The sequence below is a fragment of the Geotrypetes seraphini genome, chromosome 1 (assembly GCF_902459505.1).
Source record: "Geotrypetes seraphini chromosome 1, aGeoSer1.1, whole genome shotgun sequence".
NCBI lineage: Eukaryota > Metazoa > Chordata > Amphibia > Gymnophiona > Dermophiidae > Geotrypetes > Geotrypetes seraphini.
The window spans coordinates 105,371,367-105,387,868 of record NC_047084.1 but is presented as its reverse complement, the minus strand read 5'-3'; the positions used below and the strand labels follow the sequence as shown (position 1 = coordinate 105,387,868).

Genomic DNA, 16,502 nt, shown 5'->3' with positions numbered 1-16,502 from the left:
TTCTGCCATCATGCTTCTATGTTTTTATCATATCACATGATTAGTGACTTTGCTGTATAGATGTATCCTATTTTTCTGTTTTGATGCAAAGGCTTTCATTAAAAGATCATAACAATGTTAAGCAATACCATTCAATATATTACTTTTATATTAATTTAAACTTTATCCATATACCGTATATACTGGAATATAAGTCAAGACCCCCTTTTCCCCCCAAAAGAAAGAAAAATGGTTGACTTAATATGGTCGGCTTAATATTCAAGTGCCCTGCCCTGCCAGGATCTGCATGCAGCGCCCCCTCCCTCCCCTGTCAGGCTTTGCATCCAGCCCCCTTCCCTCCCTCCCCTGTCAGGCTCTGCACCCAGCCCCCTTCCCTCCCTCCCCTGTCAGGCTCTGCACCCAGCCCCCCTTCCCTCCCTCCCCTCTCAGGCTCTGCACCCAGCCCCCCTTCCCTCCCTCCCCTGTCAGGCACTGCACCCAGCTCTCTTCCCTCCAACCCCTTTCAGGCTCTGCAACCAGCCCCCTTCCTTTCCGTATTTTACGATCAGAGGATAAAAATCTTCTCACAATTCTATCCCTACGAACTATAAATACTAGGCGACACACACTTTTTTCAGTTACTGGTCCCCAAATCTGGAACCTTTTACCAGCCCTGGTAAGGGAAGAAAAAAACCCTCAAAGATTTCAAATCAAAATTAAAAAAAAATATCTATACAGGGCGCCTTTAATTAATCTAATTTTGGAGTCCATCTGACATCTCCACTCGAAGTAGGCAAGCATTGATCTAACTAATGACCTTCTGTTTTATCCCTTCTTTGTTCTCTTTTCTATACTAAGTTGTAGTTCCACCCTCCACTTCCCTCTTGTCGAAAGTACGTCTGTGATTCCCCCCCCAATTGTCTCACCCATTTTTTATTGTTTATCGCTTTGTAATCTATGAAAAAAGCGATTTTATCAAATCCCAAATGAACTTGAAACTTAAACTGTCTTCCTTCCCTCCCTGCCCTGTTAGGCTCTGCACCCAGCCCCCTTCCTTCCCTCCCTCCCCTGTTAGGCTCTGCACCCATCCCTCTTCCTTTTCTTACTCCCCTATCAGGTTTTGCACCCTACCCTCCCTCCCGGCCTTGCCTGTCATACCTCCTCTGCTGCTAACCCGGTCGGTCGGTCGCTGCTGTGACCGCCACGAGTTCTGATTTCTTCCGCTGCTGAGCTGCACTGAGCAGGAGCGTGCTTTGGCACTGCTGCTCTAAGCAGAGTGGCTTCTGCTCGGTGCCACTTAGCGGCTGAAGAAACCAGAACTCGCGGCAGCTACCGAACAACCGGGTTAGCAGTGGAGCAGGAGCGCAGAAAGCTTGCTCCTGCCTGCTGCACCTCTGGACCTCCAGGGATTGGCAGAGCAGGTATGACGGACAAGGCAGGGAGGGGGCAGGGTGTAGAGCCTGGCAGTGGCCTGCAATAAGTCTGGAAGGGGGGCACTATTCCGAATATAAACTGGGACCCCCATTTTTGGGCCAGAAATCCCGGTTTATATTTGAGTATATGCGGTAAATGGACCTGACCAGTGCCCTGGAGTTTGCTGCAGTGTTTGGGCTATGATATGGTGAAAGTGTAGAAGTCTGTAAATGCCACAAAGGTGCTTATCAGCCATCTGGTCCTCCCTTCCACCTCACCCTGGCCTTGTGAACGTAACCACAAGTGTGATTGAAAGAGGCATTGAGTAAGAATATGGCAGGTTCTGATTATGTGTAACTCATCTTGAGACACAGTAACCTTTAACAGGAAGAGAAGTCAGGAAAGAGTAGATCCCAAGGGAGAGAATTGAAACCCAGAGTGAAGCAGGGTTGCTTCAGATGGGAAAGAACCCCAGAGAACACACCGAGATTGTTCAGGTCCATAACTTAGCTATGGTTGTACCCTGTGTGATTCACCCAGTAGCATTTCCATCCCCACCCCCTCACCATCAATATGATGTCACCATCAATATGAGGTGGGCAGGGAACAACTTTTGCGCACTTCTTATTTGTACCTTTGGTACAGTACTGACAATTGTAAAAAGTTTAGGTATGCTTTTGATAAATGGTATATCAAAGATTAAATAAACTTGGAAACCAAATCTTTTTTTGAAGCTAGCCAAGGTATGTCGGACCTTTTCATAGTTCTGGTTCTTGGCCTTAGCCTGTTTTTTGCCACGAGGCGCTTTGCTGCCGTGTACAAAACCTAATCCACTTGTTCTCACTCTCACAAGGTGTTAACAAGGACGGTACTTAGGAGGACAGTACCTGAAAATGTGTTGTTACAAATAATCCCTTGGTTGAAATCCTATCAATTTGACAAATAAGGCAGATTTTATAATCCATTTAATCTGTGATTTTGAAGTGAGTCTGATACTTTTTGCATTTCCCCTTGTGTCTTCCCTTTCAGATTCTTCAACGCCTGATCATGCTCTCCTTGGAATCTGTGAACACTTTGGAGAAACAGCTGATGGATCCATTAGGAAGCCATGATGTTAAGGTAATGACAGTGGAAGCCAGAAAGTGTCAAGTATGGGAGGGAGGAGGAGAACAGTCAAATTGCTAATTTGCAGCTCACACTCTCAATCTGCCCCTGTGCTTTGCCCTTTGCTGTGTGCTTCTCCTTCATTTGATACAAATGTCTATTGTGCAGGATCAGACGAGGCAGAGGGAAGAGTCCAGGCTAGCCCCAGGCTGTGTATATAATTCTCTACTGCTTCTGGCACTCTCTACAGGGGACATTACTTTTTATGGTAAATTGGGAGGGGAAGGGGGCGAGAAATGCTGGACAAGTGTGGTGAAGATGCCAAACTGCAAGGGGGGAGGAGAGTTTTATGCTTGTTTGTTTTGTATTTGCTGTACTACCTTAGCTGATGTGGCGGTCAAGGCGATGTACAGTCTACAATAAAAGATCTGAAAGTAATGCCATTTACAGCTAGGACAAATGCACATTCAGAAGACAGAAAAGCGGTTCATAGACAACAACGCGGAAGACAAAGGCGCGTGCTGACAACTGAGCGCAAGACGGAGGTGTGCGCCGAAGAAAATTACTGTTTTTAGGGGCTCCGACGGGGGGTTTTGTTGGGGAGCACCCCCAGTTTACTTAATACAAATTGCGCCGGCGTTGTGGGGGGGTTTGGGGGGTTGTAACCCCCCACATTTTACTGTAAACTTAGCTTTTTCCCTAAAAACAGGGAAAAAGTGAAGTTTTCAGTAAAATGTGGGGGGGTTACAACCCCACAACGCCCCCCACAACGCGGCGTGATCTGTATTAAGTAAAGTGGGGGGGTTCCCCCCCACGCCCCCCGTCGGAGCCCTAAAAACAGTAATTTTCTTCGGTGTGCGCCTCCGCGCTGCGCTCAATTGTCTGCTCGCACCTTTGTCCCGGCGCGCTTTTGACCTGACACCCAGAAAAGCACTTGTCCAATGCAAGCAGGCATCGCAACTAAATAGCTCTACCTAAATCAAAGGTGAGATGGAAAAAGTATGTTTTCGGAAGAACTTTAAAGTTTTTGAAGGATAATGCCAGAAGAAAGTTCATTCCATAATTTAGTTGGTGATGTTAGTGGTAGGGCATTTTGATGCTCTTCATGCATGCTTGCCTGTTAATCTGGCTGCCTGGTTTTGTTTTTTTTTGTTTGTTTTTTTTAAATAAAGGAACATAGCCATCTGTGTCGCCTTCATAAAAATCTTAGGTACTTTTTTCTCAATTTGAACAGAAGCAAAATTTTTTTCTTTTTTTTTTCTTTTAGAAAATTGCCCCATTAATATTGCATTCCTCCCTTCTTGCTTGGACTTCAAGAGCATATTCTCTCCATTTCACATGAACTCATTGCATATGAACCATGTTACCAATTACAAGAAGAGCCCTCCAAATATTTTATCCAACACCACTAGAACAGGGAAGGAAAAAGTCCCTGTTGATGTATTTGGAAGGTACTTCCCCCATATGCCCCACCAACTTCAGGTTTACTTATTCCAAGTTCAGCCAAATTTTAGTGTGACTGTTTTGGGAATGAAAAAGTATTGGAATTCAGGAACGCTTGGCACAGGTACAGAGGAGCTTTAATTATTGAAGACGTGAAGGTGAAGCCAGAGAAGGTCAAGGAAGGAAAGGTACAAAACTAAGTTGTCTTGAAGTCTTTATCTGCTGTCTGTCTGTCTCTATTTAATATTATTTATTTACCACATTTTTGAAGGGATTCACTCAAGGCGATGTACAGCAAGAATAAGTCAAACATAGGCAATAGACAATTACAGCAGTAAAAATATTCAAATAAGAATGGCATAGTATTCTACATTGCAACAGTGTCTTATCAAACATTTTTAGCTCCGGCACACTAAACAGAGCAAATGTTTTTCAGGGCACATTATAACTAAAATTATAAAATTGCAAAACCAACAAAAAATTAAATTTTAGAGTTATTTTAAGTTCTTTAAGCTATATTTGGGTAATAATAATAATAACAACAGTGAAACTAAAGTAGATAGACTAGAGCTGATAATCAATGCGATGAATGTGCTTGCTTTTGAGTGCAAATTAATTCAAAATGCGGCTCGATAGCCGACAAGCAAACATACATTTCATAATCTCCCATATTTTTCCTTGGATTCTGAACACTTGGGATGCAAAAAATCTAAAGAAGTTTCAAACTGTCTGCAATTTTGAGCCTGAGGAGGTCGAAGGCTGACCTGGCCTGCAGAGTGCCACAGTTCCCAGAAAGCGAGGATGACCTCTTCCAGGTCACTGCAGAGCAAAGAAAAGTGAGAGTGGCAGCCCTTGCTGACTGAACAAACCTGATAGTATCATGTGGAGTTAATTATTTGTTGTGCAAGCACAAAGCAGAATCCTGCTTTAATCTGTCAGAGAATGTCCAACATTAACTCACTATATGGAGCAGTTGCTGACAGATGTGTTCATTTCTTTTGTTGATAATCACATAATTTATTTTTTTGTATCTAATTTTTATTGAATATTTTACATTAAAAAAACCCACAAACACCCTTCCCAGCTTTTCCCCATGCCCTGAGCCCTCATATGAAATGGAATTAAATCCACTAGCAGCACCCATTGTTCTTTTAGAAGGGGGGGGGGTGGGATGTCCCATTTTATTTTCATAGATCTTGAACAAGATCTAGGTGAGTCCGTGCCTCATGAGTCAGTCAGAATGGCCCTTATGTTGATCAGTCAGTTGTTCCAAATCATGAACCACTTTCAATCTATGTCTAATTTGAATTTGTGGGCTCACAGATTGCTACCACTTGGCTGATATGTAATAACTTAATTTCAACAGGTCAGATCTGACTTGTTCTACAGCAGTAAGTTCTAGTTTCAGTTTGACAGTTTTCCTGGAGAAACTAAAGAATAAGTTTCTATTAAAGTTCTTTTATAATATCTCTCTGCAGATAAGTGCAGGCATCCTTTTTGGTGACATCATTCAATGAAGACAGAGTACTTGGACCCCTCCTTCAGATGATTTTTTTTTTTAACCGAGCTGGCACTTAATTTTCTATATTAACTTTATCAGAACCCAGTCTAGTTTTTCTGCTGACCAGACTGAACACAGTCCTCCTCTGTCTCTCAGAGTAGTTTTTCATGCTGTGCCTCCATTTATGCATTTCCTGCCAACTGTTAACTTCAGAGGTGATTTTGGTTCGTTTTTCAATGTGGTGGCTTGCCTTTTTATGTGGTGGCGGTGCAGATAACCATGTCTGCTATCAGGGGCCAGTTTTGGCTCTTACTGGGGACAATTTAAATTCAGCAGCTTCTGTTGCTTTATTAAGAACAGCTTCTCTCTTGATAGTGGCTGGTTCTTTTGAGAGCATATGGTCCCAGCTGTTCAATTCTCCCACCCCCATAAAGGTTCCTAGTGCCACTTTGGGGACAGAAGATGAAGTATTTTTCTCTCCAACCTATGCTGTCCTCCACAGAGAACAGTGGAAGCTCTGACTCTGTGGGGGAGGGGGGGGGGGAACAAGCAGGACAAAAGAAAACACAATTTTGAATCTGCTCGATTAAAAAAAAAAAAAAAAAAGTACAGTCCAACCTGTTCTTCCTCCAGGCTATCCTCTCAAAAGGCTGAGAGAGGATAGTTCAGACTACTCAAACTTCAGTTGCTTAACCTAAAAGTGAACAACTGGACCATTCTGCTTTGGTTCAGCTTCTAAGTTCATTCAAGATGCCGCTGCCAGGGGAAGTTGACAGGTGGAGTCTAGTTGCTTTGTATTCTGATTCCTGCTTGGTGTTCCTTCACAGTTGATTGTACTTTGTAGGTTGGATCTCATATTGAAAATAAAAATTGCTTACACACAAGATGCCGCTGCCATCCTTCAGGGCAGAACTGTTGAGAAACCCCTGTCAGCTGACACTCAACTTACTTTGGTTAACATTTACTTCTTTCCAGTCTCCCATTTGTTCCCAAACATTTCTCACTGGATGTTTTTCTTTGCATCACCACAACAAACCACCTCTTTCTTTCTCATTCTACCTTGGTTCCATGACTTGAACCTCTTGCTGGTCATAGTGAATCCCCTCAGTCCACCTAATTCTCTAATGTATCTTGAGTCTCTTTTTTAGAGGAGCTACAGAGGAACATTCATATCCAAAGTTTTTAGAAAAAATATCAAAGGCTTTCTCTTTCTTCTATGCCTGCCTCAAGTAACAAGATGATTTCTAGTCTGTTCTTGCCTTTAAGGCATTAGGCATCCAAGGAAATTATTTCTTTGCCAGTCCATCTGGTACTTCAGGATCTGCAGCTTTCTGTATAGAGAACTTCTTTCTTTGGTCATCCAACATCAAGACTCCTTGAATTGGAGTATAGAGTTTTTCCAATTCCAGTCTACAATCACTTGAACTTGCCTCGGCCTCATCACTCATCGGTTTCAGGGGCTGCTTTAAACAGATTTAATCTTCAAAATTAAATGTTTATGCTCCTCCAGATAAGGACCTTAAGGGTTCTAGATTGTTCACTGTTACATCTTAGGATCGTAGTTTACCAATTTCAGATCTTCGCCATCATCATTTATTAATTCAAAGGCTTGCTACTTATGACACATCTGCTTATCTTGCAGCCACAGTAATCGATGCATGTTACAAAGCTTGGCAACATTAGTTATCAACAAGGCTAGAATGGCTCAAAACTTTTAACCTTTAGAAAAAAAGCTCATCATTTTTATTAGAACAAATGAGGAGGAGTAAGGTCAACTTCACTGTGTCAGGAGGACGAAAAGTAAATTTTGTTTTAGTGTTCTTTCCAGTGCTCCAAATAAGCAGTTAACCTTCCTGTGGAAGAGAATCAGATAGCCATCAATTCGACCAGCAGAAATGGTTCCTCAACATTTCAGTTCTTCATCAGCTGTTTCAGTGAAGGGGACAACAACATACAGACCTTTTCACATTTGCAGAAAATGCAAATGCACTCCCTTGCTCCATCAGTCCAAGCAGGAACAGATATGTCACAATACCTTGCCAAATCTGGGAACATTTGTATTTTATAACCAAAAAAGCTTTTTTGTCTATTTTTAAAGTAAAGTTTTAACAACCATGTTTTATCAATTGGCAAAGCTAAAGTAATAATCATAGTGGCTGGTGATGCTAAATCCTTCTCAGATGTTTCTAAAATCTGTGAAATGTTTAAGGGTTCTTGATCTGAAGATTTTACTTCCCTGATTAATTTTATAATTTACCTCTAATCCCATCCCTATAATCTACCTCTACTCTTATCTGTACCCCTCAATCCCTTTGTTTTCCAAGTACCTATCCAAAGCTTCTTTGAACCCCTGTAGCGTGCTCCTGTTTATCACATCCTCCGGTAGCGCGTTCCATGTATCCACCACCCTCTGTGTGAAAAAGAACTTCCTAGCGTTTGTTCTAAACTTCTCCCCTTTCAATTTCTCTGAGTGCCCCCTTGTACTTGTTGATCCCCTTAATTTGAAAAATCTGTCCCTGTCTATTTTTTCTATGCCCTTCATGATCTTGAAGGTTTCTATCATGTCTTAAACCTTCCATACACATTAAAATAAAATCATCCATACATTGAAATAGAACAAGAAAGGCCAGCCAAAAAACACACTAAAAAAATGGCAAAAATCGTACAACTGTTCTCTCCCAAGTGCAGATATAAAATTTTGTGGTAATTGAAGTTTAGAGGAACTGGGCACCACTTAATATTCTCAGTACCAGCCTGATCATTAATGGTTCAGTTTTAAGCCAAAACTTTGGTCATTTGTCAGTATTAATCTCTAAGCAGACATGAGGCTTGGTGCTCTTTTCAGAGATTTTATCTCCACTCACTGCTTACCGGTACTTTTGTCTTGTGACTATAGATATTGGCTTTGTGCCTTGACTTCTAACTCAGCAGTGGCTTTCCAGTGACGTGTTGAAACTGGGCAGGCGAAAATAAATTCTGTGTTAGAAGCTGAAATGTCATGAGGTTGTGTTTCTGTGGACCTAATTAGGAGTTTTATATTTTGCTAACAGAGCTCCGACAGTAAACCTATCCAACGTTTGCTGCAAAGGGGAAGAAGCCTGGGTGACCAGTGTCTGCACCTTCACATCTCTCCTTCTGTTTGGTATGCGACATATCGAAAGTAGGAAAAAGTTCAATTAGCAGCAGCGTTCTTTACCCAAGTACACACTGTGTGTACTTGGGTAAAGAACGCTGCTGCTAATTGAACTTTTTCCTACTTTCGATATGTCGCATACCAAACAGAAGCAAACGTTGGATAGGTTTACTGTCGGAGCTCTGTCGGGCTTGGTTGGAGGCATGAGTTCTGTGTTAAATGCAGAAGAAAGAGCTTTGGCATTTTAGGGATCTGATATCTCTTTGTTTCCTCCATCCCTCATACCACCACCGTGACTGGCAGAGACTTGGGCTGGAGTGGATGGCTCCTTAACAGCCCAGAGTGCTGAGAAGGAACCTTCAGGCAGTGAACATAAGAATTGCCACTGCCGAGTCAGACCAGTGGTCCATTGTGCCCTGCAGTCCGCTCACGCCCCTAGGTGCCCTAACTAAGATTTAGCCCTATCTGTGTACGTTCCAGTTTAGCAGGAGCTTGTCTAACTTTGTCTTGATTCCCTGGAGGGTGTTTTCTCTATAACAGCCTCTGAAAGAGCGTTCCAGCTTTCCACCATTCTCTTGGTGAAGAAGAACTTCCTTACATTTGTACGGAATCTATCCCCTTGGAGAGAGTGAACAACCTATCTTTATCTACTGTCTATTCCCTTCATTATCTTGAATGTTTCGATCATGTCTTCTCTGTCTCCTCTTTTCAAGGGAGAAGAGGCCCAGTTTCCAAGTTTATTAGTTTTTAATATCCCGATCATAAAACAAATATCTGACCGGTTAACAATAAAATTTAAAAGAGAGTAAAAATTAGAAAGAAATAATAGAGAGTGCGCAAAAGTAATTGAAGTGAACATAAATGACGTAGACTGACAAACTGGAGAATGAGGATAAGTGGGGGGGAAGGGAAAAGTTACATAATTTAGAAGAAATGAGATAGAAGGGGAAGGATAAGACGAGAAGGGTAAGGGTGCATGGTTGATAAGGATAAGGCTGAGAAAAATATATAAAAAATAAAAAGAAAGGAATAAAATAAAAAAAAAAAGGTTAGATTATGATTTATCAAAGGCGTCTTGAAATAGGAAAGTTTTAAGCTTAGTCTTGAATTTGGGTAATTGAAGTTCGTCGCGGAGAAATTGAGGAAGAGAATTCCATAATGTGGGTGCAGTTATTGCAAAGTTGGTTTCTCTAATCTCTCACTCTACGGCAACTCCTCCAGCCCCTTAACCATTTTAGTACTAATGGGCAGGGCAGGATTAACCAATAGGCCAAGTAGGCATCCCCCCCCCCCCCCCCCCGACTGAACAACTTGAAACTTACCCCCCGTCTGGCACCAGCACGCAGCCCACAGGACGTGCCGGTGCCGCTTGAAGAAGTTCCTGCTTCTGCTGGGCCTTGAGCATGCATCTGCGCATGCTCAAGGCCTTCTAGTTCTCCCTCTCGCTGAGTAGCAGAGGCAAGAACTTCTTCAAGCGGCACTGGCACATCCTGTGGGCTGCGTGCCGGTGCCAGACGGGGCGAAAGTTTCAAGTTGCTCGGGCAGGGGGTGCCGGTTCGAGTGGGGGGGAGCGATGTTGGTTCTCGGGGGGGGGGGGGGGTGCTCGCTTGCAAATCGAGTCAACACTCGGTTTGCTAGACAAGTTTTGTGAGAATGTTTTGCTCGTCTTGCAAAACACTCGCAAACCGAGGTTTAACTGTATTTCATTGTCACTTAACTTATTAAAGAGCTCTTTTACTAAGCTGGGCTAAAAGGTGGCCAGTGCTATCCCCAGCACAGTCTTACGTTCTTATGACAACAAAACATGGAAAATGTAAAACATATAGGGATCCTTTTATTAAGGTGCGCTAACCGATTTAGCGCAAGCTAAATGTTAAGATGCCCATAGGAATATAGCATTTAGTGCGCACTAAATCAGTTAGTGCGCCTTAATAAAAGGACCCCATAAAGAAGAGAAAAATCACATAAACTATTTATTATAACAAGTTATACTGATGAAAATAGACAGCAGTTATCAATATGTAATTCCAAGTGCTTAATCATAATATGAAACGTGAGCATAGTACCAAACAATATGAGCTATGAAAACTTATCGACATTCCATGTGTGGAGTCAAAGGATGCCAAGAACAAACTAAATGCTGTTGTATACAGAATATAATCTGAAATCAAGAGAGGTTAAACAATCGTTACATTACAGGCGACTTTCTTATCTACAAAAACATGTGTTAAAGAATGCCGACCTCGACAATCCATAGAAAAGAGGAAATGACAATAAAAATTGCTATTAAGAGCTGGGAAGTAAAATAAAGCAATATCCTGGGGAGCTTTAGGCTTCTGTTAGTGATTGATTTGATTTATTTAAAAAAAAACCCAAAAACCCCCAACTCTGTGGTAACTACCATATGTTTTTTGGTGACAAAGGAAAAAGACAACCAGATCATTTAAAATTTTAACTGTGTACATCAGTGCTGCTAAATATTTCAGTGCCATAAAAGTATGAAACATTGCTTCTTCCAGTAGCTTTTAATTAGTCCTGTTTACATTTTTTTTTTTTTTTTTTAAGAACCAGATCATTTGAAATAGATTTAATCCAACTTCATACCTGCCAAAAGTTAACAGTGGCTGTATATTAGCATGAAAATGATGACAATTTATAAAAACAGCTCATTAGAATGAGACTTTTGGTCACTATTTCCATGTATGTGCATTGGCCTTAGAGTAGCATTTCATTTAGACTGGATAAAATCAGTCTAAATGAAACGTTGCTTTGTACACATGCCCCTCAGTCCACAACTTAAGTATTCTGTAAGATACATGTGTAAGTGGGAGCCCATGCTGCACCCAAATGTACACTCCCTTGCTTTTGCATGCTAAGTAAATTGTGCCCCAAAATAATAGAATAATGTTGAGTGCACACAAAGTATTAATGCATTTAAGCATACGCTTATCTGTATAAGTACTATGGTGTTTCCCCGAAAATAAGCCCTAGCATGATTTTCGGGGTAGGTCTTAATATAAGTCCTACCCCAAAAATAAGCCCTAGTCCCTGGATTCGCCAGCAGCAGCATCTCTGCCCCTGCCGCGCAGCCAAACCCCCACTGACTCTACCATCTTTCCATCTCTCCCTCCCATTTGAACCCCGCCAACCCTCTGATGTTACCAATGGTTAGAGTTGCTAACTATGCTCTTACAAATCACATGAAACTAAATACCCTTAATAGATGGAAAATTAGTCCTCATTTCTGTACCAAGCAGCTAAGACCTGGAATGATCTGCCATTTCATGCGAGACAGACTTCAGATGCTCTTATTTTTAGAAAAAGGGTTAAAGCTGTCTTTTTTTTTTTTTTTTTTTTAAAGAACTTAAGAATAGCCTTACTGGGTCAGACCAAAGGTCCATCAAGCCCAGTAGCCCATTCTCATAGTGACTATCCCAATTCTAACTTGGACATTCTTTTGAAAATGTTACCAACTTAAATTTTGAAAGGAGTTGAAAACCTATTTATTTTATTAAATATCTACAATAGAATTGAAAAATGGCTAATACTGTTAACATAAGTGTTGCCAAACTGAGACAGACTGAAGAAAGCCAATATCACGAGACCTACTACCTCCTTCCACAGAGCAGCATCGGCAGTACTCTAAACAGGTTGCTTCATGGCCTTCTCCTGCCGGGGCATTCCATCTGCTGCACCACTGATGATATCATCAGCAACGTGGCGCATAGAAGGCCCTGGTAGGAGAAGGCCATGAAGCAGCCTATTTAGAGGGCTGCTAATACTGCTCTGTGGAGGGAGGTATGTAGGTCTCATGGTCAGAAGGGTTCGGATGGGAGGAAGAGATGGAAGGATGGGATGGGCAGCGGGGGTTCAATTTTTATAGATAGTGCCTGTATAGATCTTGATAGATTGACTTAATAGTCAGATTTTGATTGTGTGTCACATTTTTCTAAGAAAATAGCCCGTTTAGAGTACTGCCAACGCTGCTCTGAGGAGGGAGGTAGTAGGTCTCGTGGTCAGGTTTCGTGATATTGGGTTTCTTCAGTCTGTCTCAGTTTGGCAACACTTATGTTCTTAACAGTATTAGCCATTTTTCAGTTCTATTGTAGATATTTAATAAAATAAATAGGTTTTCAACCCCTTTCAAAATTTAAGTTGGTAACATTTTCAAAAGAATGTCCAAGTTAGAACTGGGATAGTCACTATGAGAACAGGCTACTGGGCTTGATGGACCTTTGGTCTGACCCAGTAAGGCTATTCTTAAGTTCTTAAAAAAAAAAAAAAAACAGCTTTAACCCTTTTTCTAAAAATAAGAGCATCAGAAGTCTGTCTCGCATAAAATGGCAGATCATTCAAGGTTTTAGCTGCTTGGTACAGAATTGAGGACTAATTCTCCATCTATTAAGGGTATTTAGTTTCATGTGATTTGTAAGAGCATAGTTAGCAACTCTAACCATTGATAACATCAAATTTATCAAATACTAGTCTTTAAGCCCGTTACATTAACGGGTGCTAGAATATGTGTGTCTGTATTTCTTTCTTTCTCTCTCTCTCCTTAGCCTATTTCTGTATTTCTTTCTATCTGTCTTTCTTTTTCCTCGGCTGTCCACCACCACCCCTTGCCTGCTCCCCCTGTCTATTCTCCCTTCCTTTTTCTTCCCCTGTGTCCACCACCACCCCTTCACTGCTCCCCTTATCCAGCAGCAGCCCTTCTCCCCTGTCCAGCAGCACCTCTTTCCTGCTCCCCCTGTCCAGCAGTAGGCCTCCCTTCCTTTTTTTGCCCCCCCCCCCCGGGTCCATCAGCACCTCTTCAAATGTCCAGTAGCAACCCTTACCTCCTTTCTTTTTTTGTCTGCCCTCCACTGACATCCGCCTGAAGCCGCTGCGGCCTGCAGGCACCGACAGCCTCTGCGGCCTGCTCCACGCCGTCGCTTGCCGTCCCCCCCCCCCCCCCCCCCCCCGGGGAAGCTTCGTGCGATTCGGCAGCCTCCTGTCTGCGGGCCGCCAGCCCGTGGTCCCCGGCCTGTTCAAGAGAGGAGCCACGGTGGGCGGCTGAGCAGGCAAGAGGGAGGAGGATGAGAAGAAGATGCTGGCAGGTGCGCCTGTGACCCCCCTCCGAATCAGCGGCAGCAGTGAGGCGACACTCTGGCGGTGAGTGACGGCGAGGGGGGAGTTGCTCCGTGTTCTGGCCTGCCTCCATGTTCGAAAATCGAATTCGGCACGGAGGCCACCTCATGGCGCCAGGAATCACGATGTTTCAACAGCGCATGCGCTCTCTAGGGTTTTATTATTATAGATTGCGGAGCCGAGCCCTGGTAGATCTTGAACACACACGTACGTTTTCTTCTAGTTTTCACAGGTGATCAGTGTAGGTTAATCAGTAAAGATATTACATGATTATGGGCTTTTTTTCAAAGCACATAGACATGCAATAGTGTCTAAGTGCTTTGAAAATGAGCCTCCATATCTAAGTGAAGAGTAAATAAGTCTGACTGCCAAATTTTGAACAGCCTGTAATTGTCTCATTATATATCTCTGACTTCTGTCTTGTTTACGCGCATTCCCTGTTTCTATTGCAGATACATACATTTACATGCTTTTGGACTAACCTTTTTTTGTTTGCTTCTACCATCACCACATTCTATCAGCTTCCTAAATGCACCTCCAGTATTCCATATCACTTCCGTCTTTTCTTTTATTATCTTCCTTTGCTCTTGGTTCCCATCAGCCCCCTTACTAACTTTTGTTATTTAATTTTTCTGCTCTGTTGATGGGGGAAGGGAGGGATGAGGCTCATTAGACTACTAGAGAGATTTTAGCGTTGGGGGGTGGTTTGGGTAGGGGGGCCACTAGACTACCATGAATTTTTATTACAGTGTTGGGGTGGAGAGGGTTAAATTGGGGTTGAATATATGGGAGAGAAGGAGGGAGACACTAGACTACCAGGGATTGTTTTACAGATGTTGGGGCAAGGGGCTTATGTCATGGGAAGGGAGAGAGGGCCGAGGAGGAGGCTATCCAGGGGCAGGCAAGGGTTTGGGTTCCAGGGGTTCTCATCACCTCAGACCCTGTAGTAGATTTTTTTGCTTTCTGCAGGTTAACTAAAAGGCTTCTTACGATGCATTTTAATATGCTTTGCGCCAACGTCTGTTGAGTGAGTTCACCTGAGCATGGAAACCTAACTGCTTAACAGTGCAATTCTGTCCTCCATTGATCCTACAGTGATATCACATTTAGACTGATGAGTTTCTTAATTGTGACTAACAGCACAAACAACGCAAGCAAAATCTTTTGTAACTTAAAAAAGAAAAGTTATGAGGGAAAAAATGAACAAAATGGAGGCAGAGTAAGCTATAAAAGTAGCTCCGTTTAAGCAGATTGCAGCACTGTAGTGCCAGGCTAGTTTTAATCCACCAGGGGTTAGTTACATTTCCATTGGTCTGCCATTGCAATATTATATGCTTACGTTGCATTTTTCCTTAGGGATTGCCGCACTATCGTTATCTTGTAAGTGAAGAGAGAATGGGATCCATAAGCTGTTTTTCATGGTTAATGTCTGAAATAGAGAGTTGCGTGGGGACAGAAATCCCACCCATCCCCGCCAAGATCATCTCCATCCCCACCAGGATCCTCTCCGTCCCCACCTGTTAGAATCCTCTCCGTCCCCACCCATCCCCGCAAGGAATTACCCCATCCCCACCTGTCCCCATAAAAAGCAGCAATTACTTCAGACAGGATCATCAATTCCAGTTTCTTTTGTGTTTGCGCTGCTGTTTTCCTTGTGGAATCTCCTTGGTGGAACCCTATTTTTGTTTTCTGTTCAGGTAATTAACTTATAAACCCCCTCTTTTACTAAGGCTGACGTGTCCATTATATTATATGGACGAACCCTGCTTCCAAAGCCTTCCATCCCCGTGGGAGTCCTGTTGGCCAGTGGGGGGTCCCCATGGGAGTCCCGTGGGCCAGAGGGGGGTCCCCGTGGGAGTCACGTGAGTTAGGGGGGGATTCCTGCGGGACCCCTGCGGGATTCCCGCGATCCCCATTCCCATGCAGACTTCTGAATCCGCTAAAGTATAATCACAGAAAATTTTTCTGAAATTTATACCAGATCATTTCAGAAACTGGCAAATGTTTTTTTTAGATCATACAGGAACAAATTCAAATCAGTCACAAAACTCTTTTTTCGCCCCTCCATCCATTTCTATACTCTAGTGTTGAAAGATAAGTTAGCTTTAAATCCAACAGATTTAAGTTTAATAGATGGGAATAATCCTTTAATGTAATGTTAGTTTTCATTCTTTAGATGGAATTGAGGAGTGATTTCATCACTAATCTGGAGTTATAACGTGTAGCGAGAAGTTCCTCCCATGCTTTTAGGCAAATATGATAATGCTGTTGTCTGGAGAGATCAGTCTTCGTGCTTCACTCGTTTCCCTGTTGCTGTACTGTGATAGCTCTTACATTTGATATGCCTCAAACACACTCCCTTATAGACTTCATTTGATCCAAAACTCTACAGCATGTATTCCATCTGGGTACAAATTTAGAGACCATGGTATTCCTATATAAGTTGGCAGTCCAGTGGTACTCTAAGATGTTCTCTGTGGACATGGATATGCATTAGAACATAAGAGATGCTATACTGGGACAGACAGAAGGTCCATCAAGTCCAGTATCCTGTTTCCAACAGTGGCCAGGCACTTAGCTAGATTCCAAGTAGCAAAACAGATTTATGCTACTTATCCTAGGAAAAAGCAATGGATTCCCCCATGCCATCTCAATAATGGCCTATGGACTTCTCTTTTAGGAAATTATCCAAACCTTTTTTACATCCTGCTAAGCTAAGTGATTTCACCACATTTTCCAGCAACCAATTCCAGAGTGTAATAACACATTATGTGAAGAAATATTTTCTCCTGTTTGTTTTAA

General features: G+C 42.5%; 1 protein-coding gene across 1 annotated transcript in view; it reads left to right on the top strand.

Moving 5' to 3' along the window:
• NOL6 (nucleolar protein 6) overlaps positions 1 to 16,502 on the top strand; it is a 105,193-nt gene that overhangs the window by 47,136 nt on the left and 41,555 nt on the right. The window contains exon 8 of the mRNA XM_033958186.1: positions 2,422 to 2,511. Coding sequence (XP_033814077.1) covers positions 2,422 to 2,511 — 90 coding nt within the window. The remainder of the gene's footprint in view (positions 1 to 2,421; positions 2,512 to 16,502) is intronic.